We start from the raw sequence: 19,138 nt of genomic DNA, 5'->3' as shown, positions 1-19,138 counted from the left end.
AGCATCCACACAACGTTGTCCCTTAGTAATCTATTCACCATTCCTCTTCCCTTGCTTTCAAACTCTTTCCCAATCTCTCTTCTGATACAATCTTTGGTGGCAAAGTTCCTCTGAATGTGAATAAGAAGGCATCAGTTTATGAAGGTCCCGCCACAGTTGCACCATTTTCCTAACTCTTCTGTTCTATTTGCGTACCCTACCCCCACCACAGAGGGCTTTTTCAGGCTTTCCCAGCTTTTAGTTTTAAAAAGTCTGCAGGAATCCAGAGGACAAAGTAGCTCATAGCAATGGTTTGTAAACAGTAGTAGGTTGTAATGATCTAACAATTGCTGGGTTAATAAAAGTCTGAAAATGCCCTCTGGTGGTTGGAGGAACTGGCAGCTGTGGGGAGCTGAGGCAAAGGAAGTGCAGAGATACTTGTCTTGTGTGGATCCTGCAGTTCTTCTTCAAGTGCCTCTGCCACGTGAAAGCAGCTATGGTGACCGAGATCTCCCTCTTCTTTTAAAAGTAAATATCTGTATAATCCACCATTGAGTTCTTGGAATGCTGGGAGATAAATCTAAAACAATAGCACCCTCATACCGAAATATGCAAGGAAGGAGCGGAAAATCATCTTCTCCAAGAAAATGGTGTAGAACAGATCGAACATGTACCGTTCCTTCACTGGACAGATGGGATGGTTATCCCATGTCTCACTATCGCTGCCTCCCCTGGAGACACAAGTGATTTCATCCCAGTTTCCTTAGCCAATTTGAATAGTAAGCTCTTGCACTTTTAAGCAGATCAAGGTTATGCCCCAAAAGCAAGGAGGGAAGAGGAACAGAAAGCTGATGCGTGTGTGTGAGTGGGTGGGTGCACGTGCACGAACACAATCTAACATTTTTGATGAAGAAAAGCAAGTGCTTAACTGGTAAATCCAACCACTCCACGCCATTGTTCACGATGATTCACAGTTAATTCAACCCCAACCACTGACTCAAAACACACCCTCGAGGTCAGGAAAAAGGTAGGTGTGTGAGGGTGTGGAGAAATTACATAATCTCAAGCAGAACACTGTACTCTGCCTTCAACCACAACTGCTTAAAAACTCGAGAAAAGTGCTGCTGTCTTCCTATTTGATTCGTAGATTTCCAGCTTCTCTGTTGCTACTTGACAAAGTCCAGCAAGTCAGCCTCCCACACACCAGGCTGCTGAGAGCTGTGACATCACTGGCTAAAAGTCTGGCTTCAGCCAGCCCTCTACTGTTTGTGGTTAAGGGGGAGGCCCGGGATGTGTCTATTACCGGTGGATCCCTTGCTCTTGTGGGAGTGGGAAGCGGAGCTTATCCAACCAGAACTTGTCTGCTTACCGCATGCTTGATTATCTGGGTGTTTTTTTTCCTCCTTCAGCATGTAAACTCACCACAAAGGAGCTGAAGTTCAAATAGGGCTGTTTGAGCCTCAGTTGAAATGATGGATTCAACGCTTCGCAACTAAAATGCAGGAGAGCTGGAATTCCTGAAAAGCAAGTCGCTGCTGCAGCCTATTGTCCCTCGGGGTCTATAGTATGTGGACCAACGGATAAGATTCAGCAATCAAGTTAAAAGGATGAAAGTAAACAATAAGGAAAACTAACTGGACTGCAAGAACGTTATGCTTTCATCCTTCCCAGCGTTAACTAAATGCATTAACCTTGTCTACGAACAAATCTAGGTAACCTTAACTCCTGATGAATTAATTTATTTTTGTGCAACCAGTGATGACACTCTTTCTGTGGGCGAGCCAGAGGCTGAATCTTTGATTTTTTAAAAACAACAATAACAACAACTTTAAAGCTTGAAGAAAGAAGTTCCAAGGAAACAGGGTAAGAACATGAAAGGTGTCACGTTTAAAATACATTCTTATTTTAATGCCATGAAAGCCTTTTAAAAAACGCTGTTATGCTTTAGAAAACAAAGCCAGCCTTTTGTTAGTTTTGATTCAGGGTCTTCCCTAAACTATCAATCTCTGTGACAAAATGTACGTCCAAAAATGAGAGATTCAAATGAATGCACACAGACTTTCAAATGCTGGGAGTTCTGTGTGGTTTTTCATGATTTTTGCTTCAAACACATAGTTGTTCACTCAGCCTAAATTGTCAAAGGTATCATTTTAATTTTATATGAATTCCATCACAGCATTGACCATACATGTGTCAAAAAGCCTTTTCCTCTCTAAAAGACTTTATAGCAAAACCTCTACTCTTTGTACTATGTCTTTAAAAGGACCATTGTACTACAGCTCAGGAAGCTGGTCTTTACCTTCCTGACACATTGATCAGATTAAGAGATACCGAAAGTTCTGAATTCCTAGAATATCAGTGTTTATCTCTCTCTCTATATATATATTTTAAGTAAAACTTTTTTAAAGAGATCCAAACCAACCACAGTATTTTTGGAACATTTCTTAAAACAGCACATACAATTAGTGCCAAGCGTGAAATCTGAAGCAAGAAGGATAAGATTAAACGACGCTGCAAAACTCTTATTTTTGACATTTAGCATACGAAACAGAAAGCACAAAGTGTTAATACATCTGTCAGAATGTCTTGGCTTAAGAGTGAATAAAATATCTTTAAATTGGAGCAAATATAGCATTTGGGTTCAGCTTTCCTAGGAACATGTTCAACAAAAAAAGATGCTGGGTGGTAGATTTCTGATTGACCTAGAAGCAAAGGTTGTGGAGACAATTCTGGGCTTGTCCTCTTTTGCGATCAATTTTAAAGAAGAAAGGCCAAAGACACTGGGTAGGTAATTCTTTGGAATCTCCAAGGGCATTCTGTTACCATTTCAAAACAAACATTCTGAAAGAATCGAGTATCTTTGTTTTGAAAGTATTCCATCAGTCATCTAAACCTCCTCTGCCCAAAACTCCACCTCAGCAAGTAGGAAATTAGGGCTCTCAACCAAATGAAAAAGGTTGGGTTCAGCTACCTAGCGAAAACAGCAAGAAAATAACAGAATTGGCCCTGTCTGCTTCACATTAGTTAAGCAACAAAAAAGCGTGCAGGGGAAAATGACTCGCTTTGGAAGATTTTGACAGTAAAAATATTTCCTATTAGATCACTTTTCATGCAAGGCATGTTCTGAATAAGTTGTTCCTATGTGTTAACTCAAACATGCATTCCTACCCACAACCCTTAAGAAGTTTGTTTCCCTGAAGTTTGCTGAACGCTGTTATTGTTCTCTCATTTCCCAGGGGACATTTCCCCCCAGTGCCCTACAGACCTTTCTACCTTGAAAAGGTTCAGGGCTCTTAGACCTCTACACTGTCCCAAGACAGAACAATGGCTGGACACCTGACAAGAACCAATTCTACATGAATTTAATCTTGGGATGACTTTAAAAATTGCCTTGTGCTAAGGGAAACAATTGGCTGCTTTTTAGGAAATGTACTGTTTAACAGGCACAAACATTTCTGAGTAGGATTTCTTTATTTGCTTAAGAGCTATTAAATTTGCCTTCCACAATGAACGAACATCTGATAAGGAATATCAAATCCGTTAATGCATTTCCATAGTTGACCGTGCACATATCTCACACTAAAAGTAACTTAGCTGTGATGAAAAGGATAGCTTCACCCCATAAATGAAGCAGGGCTTGCTGGATCTCAGTCCTAGAACTCACTTTGAACACCAGATGCGTGCGAAGTAATAGTAAATAGTAATAGTGAAATAATGAGTAATAGTGAGTAATAATGAAAAGGGGAGTACTCTGAGCAAGCACAAAGAAAATTTATTTTAACATCAAATAATTGCAGCTCCTCCCATACATCTGGCATTACGAAGCGGAACTTCTAGATCAAAGGCTGAGACTTTATACCTCTTACTTTAGAAAAAAGTTCTAATTGTGGCAAAATATTTGTTCTAATCTAAATACTCAGAGGTTGTCATCCTCCTGTGTTTCATGTACACTTTTATCCATCCCTCTAAATAAAAACAGCCTCTGCACCTGCTTGGCATTTTGCTTCAGTTGTGGTTCCTAGATGCTGGATAAAGAACCACCACAAGATAATGTAGCGCCTTGGTTGTATCTGCAGTCTGCTAGAGGTCAGAACTGTGCAGACAATACTTTCAAGTGTTTGACGTCATGGTCAAATACTGGAACCATGAAGATCCCATCTCTACACAGGGAATGGAGCCCTTGTGCTATGGAATGGAATACTACTGAGAAATGTAGATGGTCCAATTCAGAATTTTCTATATTCCACCCTGGTAAAAACTCCTGATAAACGCACTTTTCATAACTAGAAATATATAGGATTAAATAATGATTTTTAAATAAATAAAGCGGGGGGGGGGGTGTATTACCAAGCACGACTTGAAAGTAACTACAATTAACATCTAAGATTTTAGGGTTCTAATCTAATTGGCTGTTGCTACTGTGAGAAATTTCAGAGGAATTTGGGGATTTTCAAAATAGAAAACATACGTTGCAGCTTTTGAGGCTCACCTTACCCTTTGAGAGGGAAGAATACCCCAAAGTACCTTTCACAACCTGGTACGTTAATATATGGACACAGACCCAGGTTTATTTTTTCAGGAAGAAATACTACATGTCTGAACACTGGGCCTTTCATGACTTCTCATCCAGTTGGATATTAAACTCTGCTGCTTATGAAAATTGCTCCAAATGGTCTTTGGTACACCATTCAGCCTGGGAGCTGTTATGGACAAAAACCGTCAGATAAATCTAATGAAGTCCAGTTGTCCAGCTGGAGTAACTCTTGTACAAACCAATACGAGCTGTGCAACTCCTGACTATCCTTTTGTTTGGTCATATACAAAATAACAATTTGAAGAAAGATCTAGGAAACTGATCTCTTCCGTCCCTTAAGGATGAGTTGTAATGTGGTGGTAGAAACTGCAGTCAGATCGCAGCTGACATATAGTGACGTATGGTGACGTATGGTAAGGCAAGAGACCTTCAGAGCTGTTTTCCGACTGCCTGACACTGTACAGACACCCTGGACTTCTTTGGTGGTCTCCCATCCAAATACTAGCAAGTCAACTCTGCTGAGCTTCCGGGATTGTGCTAGCCTGGGCCATGTAATAGTTATCTAATTTCATTCGCGTCATCTATTGGTGAAGTGGCCCAAGCTGAGACTTGGGGCCAGCTTACGCATTACAAAAAGTCCTCCAGTGTGGGGATAGAGTGGGATATAAATCCAACAAAACAAATAAACAAACAAACAAATGTATTGTCGAATGCTTTCACAGCCGGATTCAACTGATTGTGGTGGGTTTTCCGGCTGCCTGTTTTCCGGCCACACAGCCCGGAAAACCCACCACAACCAAACAAACAAATGTCTTGGACACTAACTTCCCTAAAAAAAACATCAACTGCTCATAGAGGCTTACCAAAAGGCACCCAATTTGATCCAATATTGATTCCTACATAGTCAAGCCCGACATTCTATATGCTGAACCACAACAGCTCCTAAAGCAGGCTCCTTCAAGTCGGAACTGATATCTCAGAATGATTAAGAATGACAGTTTTATATTCTACATGATGAGCAATACATTTATGATGCGTTATTTCTTGGCAACGGGAGTGAAGATGGAAAACATGTCACCGAATGGATGCATCCAACTGTTTTCACGCCAACAGAAGAACTAAGAGTACAGCTAACACATGTCTCTGACTAGACAGGTTCCTGACACAGTTTAAGCCACTGCCCATCTGATAATCTGCAAGCCATGATTCCCCTTTCCCTCCCCTTGAATACACTGGTCAAGTAACAAAAAAAGTCTTCTTTCAACCCATCTTAATTAAGGTAAACACTTCCTGAAACTTGGCTGGTAACTTTTATTCTTTTACCAAAACAAAAATAAAAGTGATGTACCACAAGAGGACAGAAGCTTAACGAGGGGGGCTGCTTCACTTTATTCAGCAGTTCTCAATCCATGACTTGTGGAGAGCCACATTCACAGTTACCATTAACTAAGGCTCATTCCGCACATGCAGAATAATTCACTTTCAAACTGCTTTCATTGCTCTTTGAAGCTGTGCAGAATAGCAAAATCCACTTGCAAACAGTTGTGAAAGTGGTTTGAAAACGCATTATTTCGCGTGTGCGGAAGGGGCCTAAGAGTCACATGACTACTGTGTGCTCTGTGTACCGCCTCACAAAACACACACTAACATAGCATACAGCTAGTCATACTAAATTGGTAACTATAACCTTTTAAATGGTCGGTGTTTCTCTGCGAATGTAAGGCTCTCTCTCTTCATCACAGGTAGTCTGGTCACCTTAAGCAGGAAGGCTTGGATTTAGATGGACACTGTTAAACCTGTGTGCCCTTTATTTCCCGGGGTGTCATTCTGGTCTTTCCCTGGCATGAAGCTTGAAGCTCAAGTAACAGCAAGCTGGCCAGGCTACAGAGAGGGAGCAAGAAGGCACAGACGGAACTAACGGCTGCTCAGGCTTCCTGCTGCAGAAGTCTGCTTTGAGCCAGGCAGCAGCATTGCAAAACCCCTCTGAAAAGAATAATAATAATAATAATAAGAGTTTGGATTTATATCCCCCCCTTTCTGTCCTGTAGGAGACTCAAAGGGGCTTACAATCGCCTTGCCCTTCCCCCCTCACAACAAACACCCTGTGAGGTAGGTGGGGCTGAGAGAGCTCCGAGAAGCTGTGACTAGCCCAAGGTCACCCAGCTGGCATGTGTGGGAGTGCACATGCTAATCTGAATTCCCCAGATAAGCCTCCACAGCTCAAGTGGCAGAGCTGGGAATCAAACCCGGTTCCTCCAGATTAGATACATGAGCTCTTAACCTCCTACGCCACTGCTGCTCGTGTGCATCCTTTACTTCCACCCCTACCAACTTACTCTCTCCCCAGCATGATGCAAGGCAGCTCAAAGCAACAACACAAGTTTGCCAAGGGGTCCAGAGTAGAACTAATGGCCCTTGGAGAAACAGGAGTAAAATCACTACTATCCCACTATGGCCAATTTGCTCTTTTCTTGGGTTGCTGTTATGGGGGTGATTTTACCCTCTCTCCTCTGCTGCCAGCTTGCTCTCCTCTTGGCAGCTGCCTGGGTGCTGGGATGAGAATGCAAAGGCTGCAGTGAAAGGCACGGGTTGTCAGAGAGGACAGGCTTTTAGTTTCACTCATGGCTCACAGCTTACCTATCGTTCAGGTAACAGCAAGTGTCGTGTAGTGGTTAAGAGAAGGTGCAATCTAATCTGGAGAACTGGGTTTGATTCCCTGCTCTGCCACTTGAGCTGTGGAGGCTTATCTGGTGAACCAGATTAGCTTGTGCACTCCAACACACGCCAGCTGGGTGACCTTGGGCTAGTCACAGTTCTTCGGAGCTCTCTCAGTCCCACCTACCTCACAGGGTGTTTGTTGTGGGGGTGGAAGGGCAAGGAGATTGTAAGCCCCTTTGAGTCTCCTCACAGGAGAGAAAGATGGGATATAAATCCAAACTATTCTCCTCCTTCTCCTCCTCCTTCTTCTGTCCCTTCAATAGTGCCTACTTCATCATAGTAACCATCTGCCAACAACAAACCTCAGCAGCCCTTATCCACTTTGATGAAATATGGGGTGGGTTCCACATTGGAGAATGATGCTCAGAAGAGCCGCATGTGACTGACAAGCCAATCAGTATCACTTAGCTATGACTCTGCTGCTTGCTTAATGTGACAGCTACCTACCCTGGCACAGTTTTGCATTTCTAACCACACAATTGTAGTTATAGAAAGAGTTAGATCTCGATCTTGTTAAAAAGAACCCTGGAGAAATAAATTAGGGCCAGCACCGACCTAAGAGTTCCAGCTACTTTCCCTATCAACTACTTAAAGCTGTATTGTCGAAAGTTGTACTTAAAGTTGATTTAAACATTACCAAAACAGCAGCTTCTAAGAGCTATTTTGTCACGATCCACTTGTTTTCCTAATAATGAGACATCTCTCTTCAGCAGTGTTAAAGCCAAAGGCAACACTGCTGTAAGGTTTCCTGGTGGCTGTAACCTAAACCAAGTGTGAGGTACACGTCCATAGGGAGCAACTGGCAGTTGCCAAGGAAAGCATGAGTTCTGCTTTCACCTCTCTTCCAACATGCCTCTTGACTTGGGTCATGAAGAAGAGGCAGGAATCCCATGCTCTGTTTGCAATGTGCCTCGTCAATTACAAGGTAGGCCTGTGATGTACAGCTTGTCCTGACTCACTCGGAGACGTTAGTCTTGAGAAAAGCAGAAGAGATCAGAATTAGAGGAACGTGGCTACATGATGGAATTGTGTGCAGCACAAGTGGGATCGAAGATTAGGGCCCAAACCACGGTAGGAAAAGTGGGCACAGCTAGGCTAAGTGTTTGGTTTTGATCTGTTTACACTTGAGAAGTGGTTGTTGTGGGCTTTCAGGGCTACGCGGCCATGGTCTGGTAGATCTTGTTCCTAACGTTTCGCCTATATCTGTGGCTGGCACCTTCAGAGGTGTATCACAGAGAGAAGTCTGTTACACACTGTGTCCAGTGAGAAGGGAAGGTTCAAATAGCTTTCCTGACTTACTGAGGTTGACTAAGGTAAAATTTGAAAACGTCTTGAACTTCACAAGACCACCATCTCTAACACTTCCTTGGATGAAGTGGGCTCTGGCTTATGTCATGATAAATATGGTAAAACTTTAAGCCTCCGATTTCAGGGCTCTCGTGGTGGTGAGTAACTTATGGCACTCCAGATGTATGGATCATAATTTCATCAGGCCCCCCCTGCCAGCATGGCCATGCTGGCAGGGGCTGATGGGAATTGTAGTCCATGCACATCTGGAGTGCCATAGGTTTGCCACCACAGCACTAGACTAACTTTGCCTTGGTTGCAATGAACTGATTCAGCAACCCCTCAGCAACATTTCTTCTACCAAAAAATATTTCTTCTACCAAAACATATCATCACTTTCTGGCCATTCTCAGCATGCACTTCCAAAGTCCAAGGAGGGGAACATATGGGATGCTGGTCGGTGCTAAACCAGCAACGGCCACTGAGCAAAAAGGAGCCAATCACCCCTTCCCCACTGATGGTGGGATATTCCTTCCGTCGCTTGGTGCTGTTTGAGCAGTAGCCAGATGATGCAATATGCTCTCAATACACGCAAACCAAGATCAGAAGGAGGCTAGCTGTCTTTCTGTGAAGCAGCCTTACTGCCTTTCCAAAGTTTTAAAAGAAAATGGTCAGGATATATGACCAAGAGTGGAAAATGGGGAGAAACAGCCCCCAAGCAGCAAAAGAAAAGGAACTGAAAATGAAACAGATAAAAGGGGAAGGTACTAATGGTCTGATGACGTCATGGGTACATTCCAATAAACGCTTGTGACACTTACGCAACCACCTTCCACACAGAAAAGCATGCCTGCAGAGTCAACAAACTGCTGTTTCCCAGCAACTGCAGTTAACAACTCGAGTGCAGGGCAACAGTAAGTTAATACACAGCAGTTCACCAGAAGACGTTACATGGACACATTAATGGTAGCTGTGCTTTTCACCTGGGAGAAGTTGGCTGAAACAAAATGCGTAAGAAAGAAATAGCTGCACTCACAAGCAAGTTTAGCAGTTGTATTTTTTGGCTACCCTCAAAAGCCCAATACAATTTCCTGTTAAATGTTACCTTCTGCCACCCCAGGAAGTCTGGACTACCCACATCTTCAAGTGTTGAAAAATTCCTTTTGTAAAAACGAGGGGGAAATCATAAGGATACTCTACAAGCATTGGGGGACAGTGTGTGTGTGTGTGTGTGTGTGTGTGTGTGTGTGTGACGTTTTCTCCAACACACAACCAGACTTTCAGTTTGGAGCACCGAAAACAAATTCACACTGTGTCAAGGCTGTGAGGTTTTCCTTTTGCTGCATAGTTTAATCATTATCTACTGCAATATGCTGTAGTACTAAATATATAATAATTACAATATGAATTAGCAAAACAGATGAGGTCAGCCAAGTCAGTGTTTCCTTACTGTTCTGCTAAGGAGAATATGTGCCAATAAAGATACACTAGCAACAATTTCTGCAGTGGATTGGTTTCTTATAGTATTGCCCTCAGTTTTCATTTCCCAGATATCAGTGACATCCTGTCACACACCACTTTTAAAAAATGTTTCCCCCATGCCTCACAGAAGATACTTTGTTCAAATCGTAAAATATTTTCCTCAACCATATAATTCAAAATAATGTAGAGTCTTTAAATTGTATAAACAACAGGAGTCAAAGATTACATCGTTCATCCCCTGCCATTTCCAAGACTCTGCAACTGCAGGGATGCAAAATTTATTGTGATCATAAAAATGTCTAATGAAATACCAATTTGCCATTACTGGGTAGTGGATATATGAACAGACAAATCTCTGACAATATATTATTGTTTTATTCTCAGCTAAAAAAAAAAAAAGATGGTGGGGGAGTATCCCAAAACACTTCATTTTCCATTTTTAGCATTTAGCGATAAAGTATTTTTTTTACCCTGTTGAAGAGCAAATTCTATTACTGTTATGACAGTGCTGTTAATACAGTGTAATGCTGACACTAGCAAAAATACAGGTAAACTATCTATTTAACGCCATGCTGACATCAAGTTTTGCAGATATTCTTTTTGTGACAAAAAAAGGAACAAAATATATCTTAATTCAGAGTACAAAATTCTTAGGCCGTTTCCGCACGAAGGCGGAAGCGGCCGGGTCGGCGTTTACGACGCCGACCTGACGACGCTGGGACCGTCCGCACGGATGGTCCTGGAAACAGCCGGGCAGCCGGCACCGCGGAGCGCCGGCGCCCGGCCGACCCGGCATGTCCCCGTCGCCGAGGCCTGGGGACACGGCCCCCTGGCCCTGCGCGCCGCTTCGCTCCAGCGCGCAGGGTATGGTCTTGTCCCCAGGCCTCGGCGACACGCCGGAGGCCCGGGGACAAGGTAAGTGCCGGGTGGGGGAGGCGTCGCAAAGCTGCGAGGCGTCGCAAAGCTTCGAGGCGGCGTTTCCCCAAAAAGAGCACTTCCAAGCGCTCTGGGGAAACGCCGGCTCCGCGACGGGTGGGCGGCGCGAGGGCAGCGCGGCTGAGATGCAGCTGCGCCCCCTGTGCGAATGGTGGCCTGGAGATGGCGTTTTTACCGTCTCCAGGCCGCCATTCATTGCCCGTGCGGAAACGGCCTTAGTTAATATAAAAGGTAAAGAACAAGATAATTCCCACAGTGAGTCTTTTGCATTTCACTTGTAATGCCAAGGAAAATATCTGGGTTTGCTTTTCATTATCAGGAACTGGGGAGAGGGAATGTAGTATCTTTTATTGGGAAGTTTTGTTTTCTTTCCATTTATTAGATAACAGGAACATTTTCAAACTGTACTCCCTCAATCAGTTGAGTAACTGTTGAAACAGCAAACAAAATCCGATCCATTACTACCTCTCACTCTTTGTCAACCACCTGAATAGCCAGACTAGGTGATAAGAAAGGAATATATCAGAGTCAATGAGAGCTTTACCACAGATTCCCGTGAGCCCAAGACTCTGTTCGTAAGAGAGAAAAGTGAGTAAAATCCAAGATTGAACACACTCGTGTGAACTGGGCTTCCTCTTGTAGATTCTGAGTACGTAATGGCCTTTAAGATTAAGGAAGTTTCAAAACAGAGCTGGCACAGTTTGGAGGTAGAGGTGACTCTGACTTGAATGATGTGGTTGAAATTTCACCTGAGTTAGGGACCAACTGCCCTGACCTAGATAGACCAGGCTAGCCTAACATCATCAGCAGGATGGAACTTTGGTTGGGAGACCACCGAAGAATATCAGGGCTATAACTGGAAGGCCATCAATGGCAAACCACCTCTGAATGTCTTTTGCTCTGAAAACCCCCCTAGGGGTCACCATACCTCTTCTGTGATTTGGTGGCCAAAAAGGGGGCTTATCAGTTTCTCATCTGTAAATCTGTAGGTAGCACAGTAAAAAAAAAAGTTTGTTTTCACGCTGTTGTCTTGTGATTTTATTCCACTGTTTTACTTCTGAGCTCCCTCAAGTAGCAAGGTGAAACACACATTTTAAAATAAGTGAAGTACTGTATAATTTAGCAGCAGAAAAAGTACACATTTCAGGCTGGCCCAACCACATACCTGTCCCATATTTCTTATGTTCTGGAGATCCTGATGCGAGTGATCTGTTCATTTCTCATTGGTGGGAGGACTTTTTGTGAGAAAATGGTTATTTTTAACAATTACGTGACTCTTTGCCATAACTGTCACCCTTACATTGAAGAAACATTGTAAAGTGGAGCAAAGAGAGATTCTATGGGAAAGCAGGGGTTCGAATCATGGCAAATACAGATTTGTAAAGCCTGAAAGTCAGATATTGAAGCAAGAAATCTTTATTCATCTTTTTACACCTACTATGCTGAAGACATTTTAAAGAACAGTTCAACTGTGCAAATCATGAGGGTTGGAAGTCTGCCAGGGTCACCAAGGGTGACCTTGCTGCATGAATGCAAGTTAAAACTGTCTAAGAGAGTTTTAATTTATGTTTCAATTTCTTCAAGATTTTGAGTGATGTTGCTTTTAAGACAGAGGGCTGGTTTATAGCGGCCAGTTCCCTCTACCATTGACAAAGGAATCTTTTTGTGCTGCATCCAAGATATCTATACTTCCCTACAGAGAAAAGGATGTGTGGCATGAACATTATACCATACCTCCCTTCCCTAGAGATTTCACAGTCTGAGGCAAAGTACTGTCCTGAAGTGTTGTAAAACTGTCATATATACACATACCCATACACACTCCATCTTTTGTGATTCAGCACGCATTGATTTCTGTCCAGCAGATGTTTTGAGTAGTCCATTGTTATTTCGTTTCCTTTTTCTCTAAGAACTATTGTTACCTCACCCAAAACAGCAGATAAACTAAAATAAACAAGTCTGACTTTTGGGGATATCCTGAAACAGTTTGGGGAGCTGTCTCTACATTGGCGTTTCACCCCCCAAACATTTGAATATGCAGTTCAGAGAAAAAGGAATTAAACTCTCTATGCTTGATGTGTCTTTCCTTGAGAATAAAATGAGCAAACAGAACAGAAATCTGGAACTGACTGTATAGTTCATGTACGGACTAAGGCTAAGCCTCTGTATATTAAAAGTGGTTCTGGAAAATAGAGAAACGTATCAAAATAGTCCTGGTGCAAAACAATGTCTGTTTCTACTAGCCTTTATAGTTGTCTTCCATATAAAACAAACACTGGTAAGAACAACATAAATACTATGATAGAAGCAAATTTCTCATAAAACAGAAAATTAGAATATGGAATTTATTCAATAAATGTAAAAGACAAAAACATGCAGAAAAAGCAGAGGAACACTGGTAAAAGTTGTGGGAGCCTGGAAATATGGGCACGCCTTTTAGCAGCATTCTCTCCTGACGTTTCACCTGCATCTGTGGCTGGCATCTTCAGAGGATCTACAGATCCATCTTCAGATCCTCTAAAGATGCCAGCCACAGATGCAGGAAAAACGCCAGGAGAGAATGCTGCTAGAACACGGCCATACAGCCCAGAAACCACACAGCACCTCAGTGATTCCGGCCATGAAAGCCTTCGACAATACAGCAGAAGAACAATTAACAAAAATGAAGTTGAGAGGTGCACCTTTTGTGGTAAAGTACAGAATACAGACAGTGCCTTAAAAACCTTCCCTTTCATTTCTGCCCATTGTTCCAAAGAGAGTGACAGCTGTTCCTGAAGAGATCTCAGGAGATGACAGGGCACAGGATGTGATTTTAAGATTCACCATTCTCATACTTGTTTTAATGGGGCTTTTAACCCCATTATGTAAGCCGCCCTGGGACTTCGGTGTAGGGCGGGGTATAAATGGAATAAATAAACAATAAATAATACTGGATCAGAAGGCACAGTAGGAGTTTGCTTTAACCTCCTACAAAACAAGAAATGAGGCTGCTTTCTTTCACCCACTGTTCACTCCACCCATCTGGTACCTTGGCAGAAAAGTCAGAGAACCTTACCATGTAATCATTAGAACACAGACTTGAGCTTATATCCCACCCAGCAAAATGTGAAGCCTCCCTCCAGCCTAAGGTATCATCACCAACTGAAGTGCTCTTCTACTTGAGGAAGAGCCGCTTAAGTTAAAGGGAAGCTTCATTCTTTGCTGAGTAGACTGGTAGGATACCAGCTGCTACTATTATACCGAACTCATCTAGAATGTATTAGCACCAGAGAGATTTTCACACAGAGCTCTATCTCCTCTGCAGTCAAGGAGATTTGCCTGGCCACTGCAATGAAGTTGTTATTCACCCCACACAAACATGCTAATAAACATGCCTACTCTTGCCATATTGCAAACCAGTATGCCACTAAGAGCTGTGGGCTTCCTCAGATACAGTGCAGGAAGTCACTAGAGTAACATAATTTGGACCCCACCATTGAGCGCATCTCAATGGATAATCATCCTAGCTTTGACCTAATTAAAAAAGTGTAACATTAGGTTTACTTGCCATTCAGCACTTTCCCCATTTAGAACAAGACTGGTTTTTGCTTGCTTGTACATTTTACTGGCTATTAACTATTATTCATTTATTTTACATTAAAACAGGTCCAAAGATTCATTTATACAAAACTATTCAGAAACAAAGGACCATGAAGGCTACAATTTGCTTGTTGTTAATGTCTGCGCTGGGTATGCATGCCACCAAGGCTCAAGATTTTGAAGGCAGAGATGCAGAAGAAGAACAAGAATTCATTTACAATAACAGGTACAAGCGCTCAAGTGACGCTCAAGACAAGTGTACCTACACCTTCATTGTACCTCAACAGAAAGTGACAGGTGCCATCTGTGTTAACTCAAAAGAACCAGAGGTTGTACTTGAAAACAGGGTAAATAAGCAGGAGATAGAACTGCTGAACAATGAACTACTTAAGCAAAAGAGGCAAATAGAAACTCTGCAGCAGTTGGTGGAGGTAGACGGAGGAATTGTAAACGAAGTGAAGCTCTTGCGAAAAGAGAGCCGAAACATGAACTCCCGCGTTACCCAACTCTACATGCAACTGCTGCATGAAATTATCCGAAAACGGGATAACGCTCTAGAACTTTCTCAACTGGAAAACAAGATACTGAATCAAACAGCTGACATGCTGCAGCTTGCCAACAAATACAAGGACTTGGAGCACAAGTATCAACATCTAGTCACCATTGCCAACAACCAATCGATCATTATTGCACAGCTAGAAGAGCACTGCCAGAGAACACCATCCGTCAAGCCAATCCCACAACCTCCACAAACGCCAAACCGAGTCTACCAACCTCCCAATTTTAACCGTATTATTAATCAAATATCTAATAATGAAATTCAGAGTGACCAGAATTTAAAGGCTCTTCCACCTACACTCCCAACCATGCCACCAGTTACTAGCATTCCAACCTCAACTGACAAGCCGTCAGGTAAGTTGATTTCCTGACATACTGACATGACATCTCTTGAATAAGATACAGCAAATAGTGAACTTTTTTCCTTGTACAGAAACCATCATGAGATCCTGGAGTTTAACAAAAAGGTAACTGGATTAGTCAGCCACAGACGTGGTTGAAACGTTAGAAGCAAAAACTACCAGACCACAGCCCCGCGACCCAAAAACCAACAACAGCCAGTTGTAGGTTTTGCATTTTAAAGGTTTGAAGGAACATCATCTGTTCAATATGATTCAGACAATATTATTTACAAAACATGTTACCAGTTCTATTTTCTACTAATGCTTTGCATGTGACTTTTCTTACTAAACCAATGGATACGGTTAACCTAGTGTAGCTTAAAATACTTGCTCAGTTTATAGCAACTTATCATTTTGGAGATTGGATCACTACATCATTCTGTACAAGTGGAGTCCTCTTGAGTCCAGAGGCCACATGTCTATATATATGCTACATTGTGAAAAATATAGACATTCCGTTCCTGAATTTGACTAACACCACCTGCCTCCATTGTTAAAGTATTCAATAATACTTTATTGAATAATACAAGTCAACAGAGAAAAAATTGAAAATGGAAAACTTGAGAGCAAGTATTATCACATGACCTTCAAGTAAGATTGACACACACTCACAAACCCACATCATATCCAAGTAGTATGTGAGAAACCACAGAGGCTCTAATAACCCTCAGCTTGGGATATAAAGAGACCTTAAGGGTCATTGGTAAGTCTTCTTCATTATACCCCAAATTTCACAATACCGTGTAAAAAATAATCAAAATTCTGTGCAAACCCACACATTGCAGCAAGAATAATTCAGATTAAATGTATGGAAATGTATATTATCAAATCTCTATTTCTTTAGTGAAGAATATGGGCACTTTTTGCATCAAGATTCCTTTCGGTCATGTTTAATATTTAAAAAATTGTAGAAGACAAAGTAGAGAATAAAGAAGAGGAAGAAGACGAGGAGTTTGGATTTATATCCCCCCCTTTCTCTCCTCAAGGGGCTTACAATCTCCTTGCCCTTCCCCCCTCACAACAAACACCCTGTGAGGTGGGTGGGGCTGAGAGAGCTCTGAAAAGCTGTGAGTAGCCCAAGGTCACCCAGCTGGCATGTGTTGGGAGTGAGCAGGCTAATCTGAATTCCCTAGATAAGCCTCCACAGCTCAAGAGGAAGAGCGAGGAATCAAACCCAGTTCCTCCAGATTAGAATGCACCTGCTCTTAACCACTACACCACTGCTGCTCCCTTAAATGTCTGGATTTAAAAATGGATTTTTTTCTTCAGGTCATAACATCTACATACACTAATCTTTTTTGGCCACACCAAGCCAGTATAATCTGTGACTGTATCTTTATTTTTTACCAGTAGTATTCCTATATTTGAATGCGAAGAGATACACCCACAGTGTAATTTGGGCGGGATGCGGGGGAGTACACTACAGTCAGGGATAGCATAGCTGTGCTGCCTCCTAAGAGGTTTGCTGCATCACGGCCAGCTCCAGGATGGAAGAGCAAAAAGCTAGTCCTTGGACCTGGAATGGTGGAGCAGCAGCACAGTGTAGAGGGGATAGGACAGGGGCCCTGACAGGCAGGTCAGCTGCCAATCATTGAGGGGTGGAAGAACATTGGAGGAGTTCCTCCACTCCCCAATGGATGACGGTGACCAATGCATTAAGGTCCCTGCCCCACCCCCTCCAAGCAGACGCTGCTGGGCTGCCATTCCAAATGCAAATATTTAGAGGGGCTGCTGGGAGGAAGAGAATCCTGGCCAATGGGAATGACCCCCTGGCACCAGGAACCAGCCACCAGTGACACTTCCAGGGCAGGAGAATTTTGTTGGTTTGTCTATGGGCCCATCCTGAGAAAGCCCCCTTTTGTGCAAGTTCCCATGCTGGAGGTGCACCACCGTAGCAGCGCCATGGCCCATGCATTGCGCTGCCACCCACTCCCCTGTGTGGGCATGAGTGCCTCAACACTGCCATAAATACCCCTTATGCCAGAACAAGCGACATTTCCACTAGCACAGGATTATGCCACCTCCTTAGCGCCCCCCCCCCCCCGCTCCCCCTTTGGATTGCACTGTTTGTTTTCTAAGGCAAGCAGGGATTCAGTTAGTGTCAAAGCCTGCTTATCTCATCTTGGGTGGCAGAGGGGAGCAAGATCAGATTTCCTTACCCAAAAATACCCAATTTCTTTTGTCACATTTGTGTTCCTTCCCAAGGTTGCTGAGTAGTGGTTTAGCTAAGTTTAGTTGTATGTTTAGTTACATTTAGTAATATGAATTTGACTGTTCTTACTGCATTGTTTTACTTGTAATCCACCTTGAGGCTCAGCAAGAAAGGCAGACTAGAAATGAAGTCAATAAATAGCTTCAAACCCACTCTGTAAGGTAAGCTTGTTCGATAGATAGTAACTTCCACATTATAGCAACCACGCCACTTCAACTCTGATAGGAAAAAAAATCTCCAAATACGTTTACAGGAAATGAGTGATATCAAACAGAAACAATCCCTGTTTTTAACATGAAAAGTAGCCTCCGAATGCTAATCTCACACACACACATCCGCCCACACTATCTTTTTTGCCAGAAAAGCAACTCTGAAAAAATATCAAAGGGTTACCTAAGCATATTTAGCAATTCTGGGTTCCACTTCATGTCATGCTTTCCACCATCAGTTTGAGTGTTGCCTACTTTGTGTTGTGGTTCAAATCTAAGCATGATACTGAGTCTAGTTACAGCCCATTTCCAGCCTCTAGCAGTAGTCACCTCCATACTTCTCATAAGCAACAGGAAATATAATAAGAGATTAATCCCTGGTCAGTGCAGTTGTTTAAAGTATAAAGCTATTCTGAGCACTTCCTTATCCCTCTCGCCAAACAGGTGCCTCTTTTCTAGATGTATGTTTGATCACACTTGATGTATTTTTATTTTTGCCATGTAAAACAAGTTGAGGAGCAGAAGGATGGTGGAAGAGCAGAAATGACAATCAAGTAGGAGGCAACAGTTTGGGGAAATATTTGTTATAGAGGACTGATTAGTCCTCTTGAATCTTTCTTTTTCATCTCAAAACTAAAATACTCAAGGAAAAAACAAGTGTCTAAACACTGAGCCAATAAGAGCAAAACTTTATTTTTTTTTGATGTCCTAGAGACCTTTGGAGGCTGCTATAAAAACTCGCTGAAACAAGCGCAAGACTCCCTGTAGCTCTGCTGTCATTTGCTGGCTGGGTTTTTAAACCAGGAGTTCTTAAATCAGAGCTCGGTTTTCTGCCAGTGCTGCTATTACTAAAAGAATGTTCAACAGCAAAAGGTGACCTCACTCCAAATAGCAATTGTGTGACTGTTTTCAGTTTTTCCATTATGAACGCCTTGAATCAAATGGATTATAATTTGGCCAGAAGTCTTTACTCCTGGCTAAAACATGACATATGATGTAGTAACCTGGGAACAATTAAAGAAATCAAATACAGGTAAAACACTGTTGTCTAATGGTGGTTAACAGGAAGGAAAATCCACACTTACTGATATGTGAGCCTGAGGGCATGTGCATATATGCACTTGTGCTTCTGAATGCTCAAGAAGAGGTTGCAAGATTCTTAACTTTCTGGAGTGTGTACAGTACAATCCTACACAAAGTTACACTCTTCTAATAACATTGAATTCAATGGGTTTAGCAGGAT

At 42.5% G+C, this 19,138-nt stretch overlaps 2 protein-coding genes across 6 annotated transcripts in view; one reads left to right on the top strand and one right to left on the bottom strand.

Moving 5' to 3' along the window:
- RALGPS1 (Ral GEF with PH domain and SH3 binding motif 1) overlaps positions 1–19,138 on the bottom strand; it is a 240,760-nt gene that overhangs the window by 114,321 nt on the left and 107,301 nt on the right. The gene's annotated exons all lie outside the window — the stretch shown is intronic.
- ANGPTL2 (angiopoietin like 2) overlaps positions 1,278–19,138 on the top strand; it is a 35,456-nt gene continuing 17,595 nt past the window's right edge. Inside the window, exons 1-2 of the mRNA XM_048513569.1 lie at positions 1,278–1,842; positions 14,582–15,427. Of these exons, the coding sequence (XP_048369526.1) occupies positions 14,626–15,427 (802 nt within the window). The 5' untranslated portion in view covers positions 1,278–1,842; positions 14,582–14,625. The remainder of the gene's footprint in view (positions 1,843–14,581; positions 15,428–19,138) is intronic.

This window comes from Sphaerodactylus townsendi, linkage group LG12 (assembly GCF_021028975.2).
Source record: "Sphaerodactylus townsendi isolate TG3544 linkage group LG12, MPM_Stown_v2.3, whole genome shotgun sequence".
NCBI classification, from domain to species: domain Eukaryota; kingdom Metazoa; phylum Chordata; class Lepidosauria; order Squamata; family Sphaerodactylidae; genus Sphaerodactylus; species Sphaerodactylus townsendi.
Note: the sequence above shows the minus strand (reverse complement) of the source record. Positions and strands in the feature narration are given on the sequence as shown.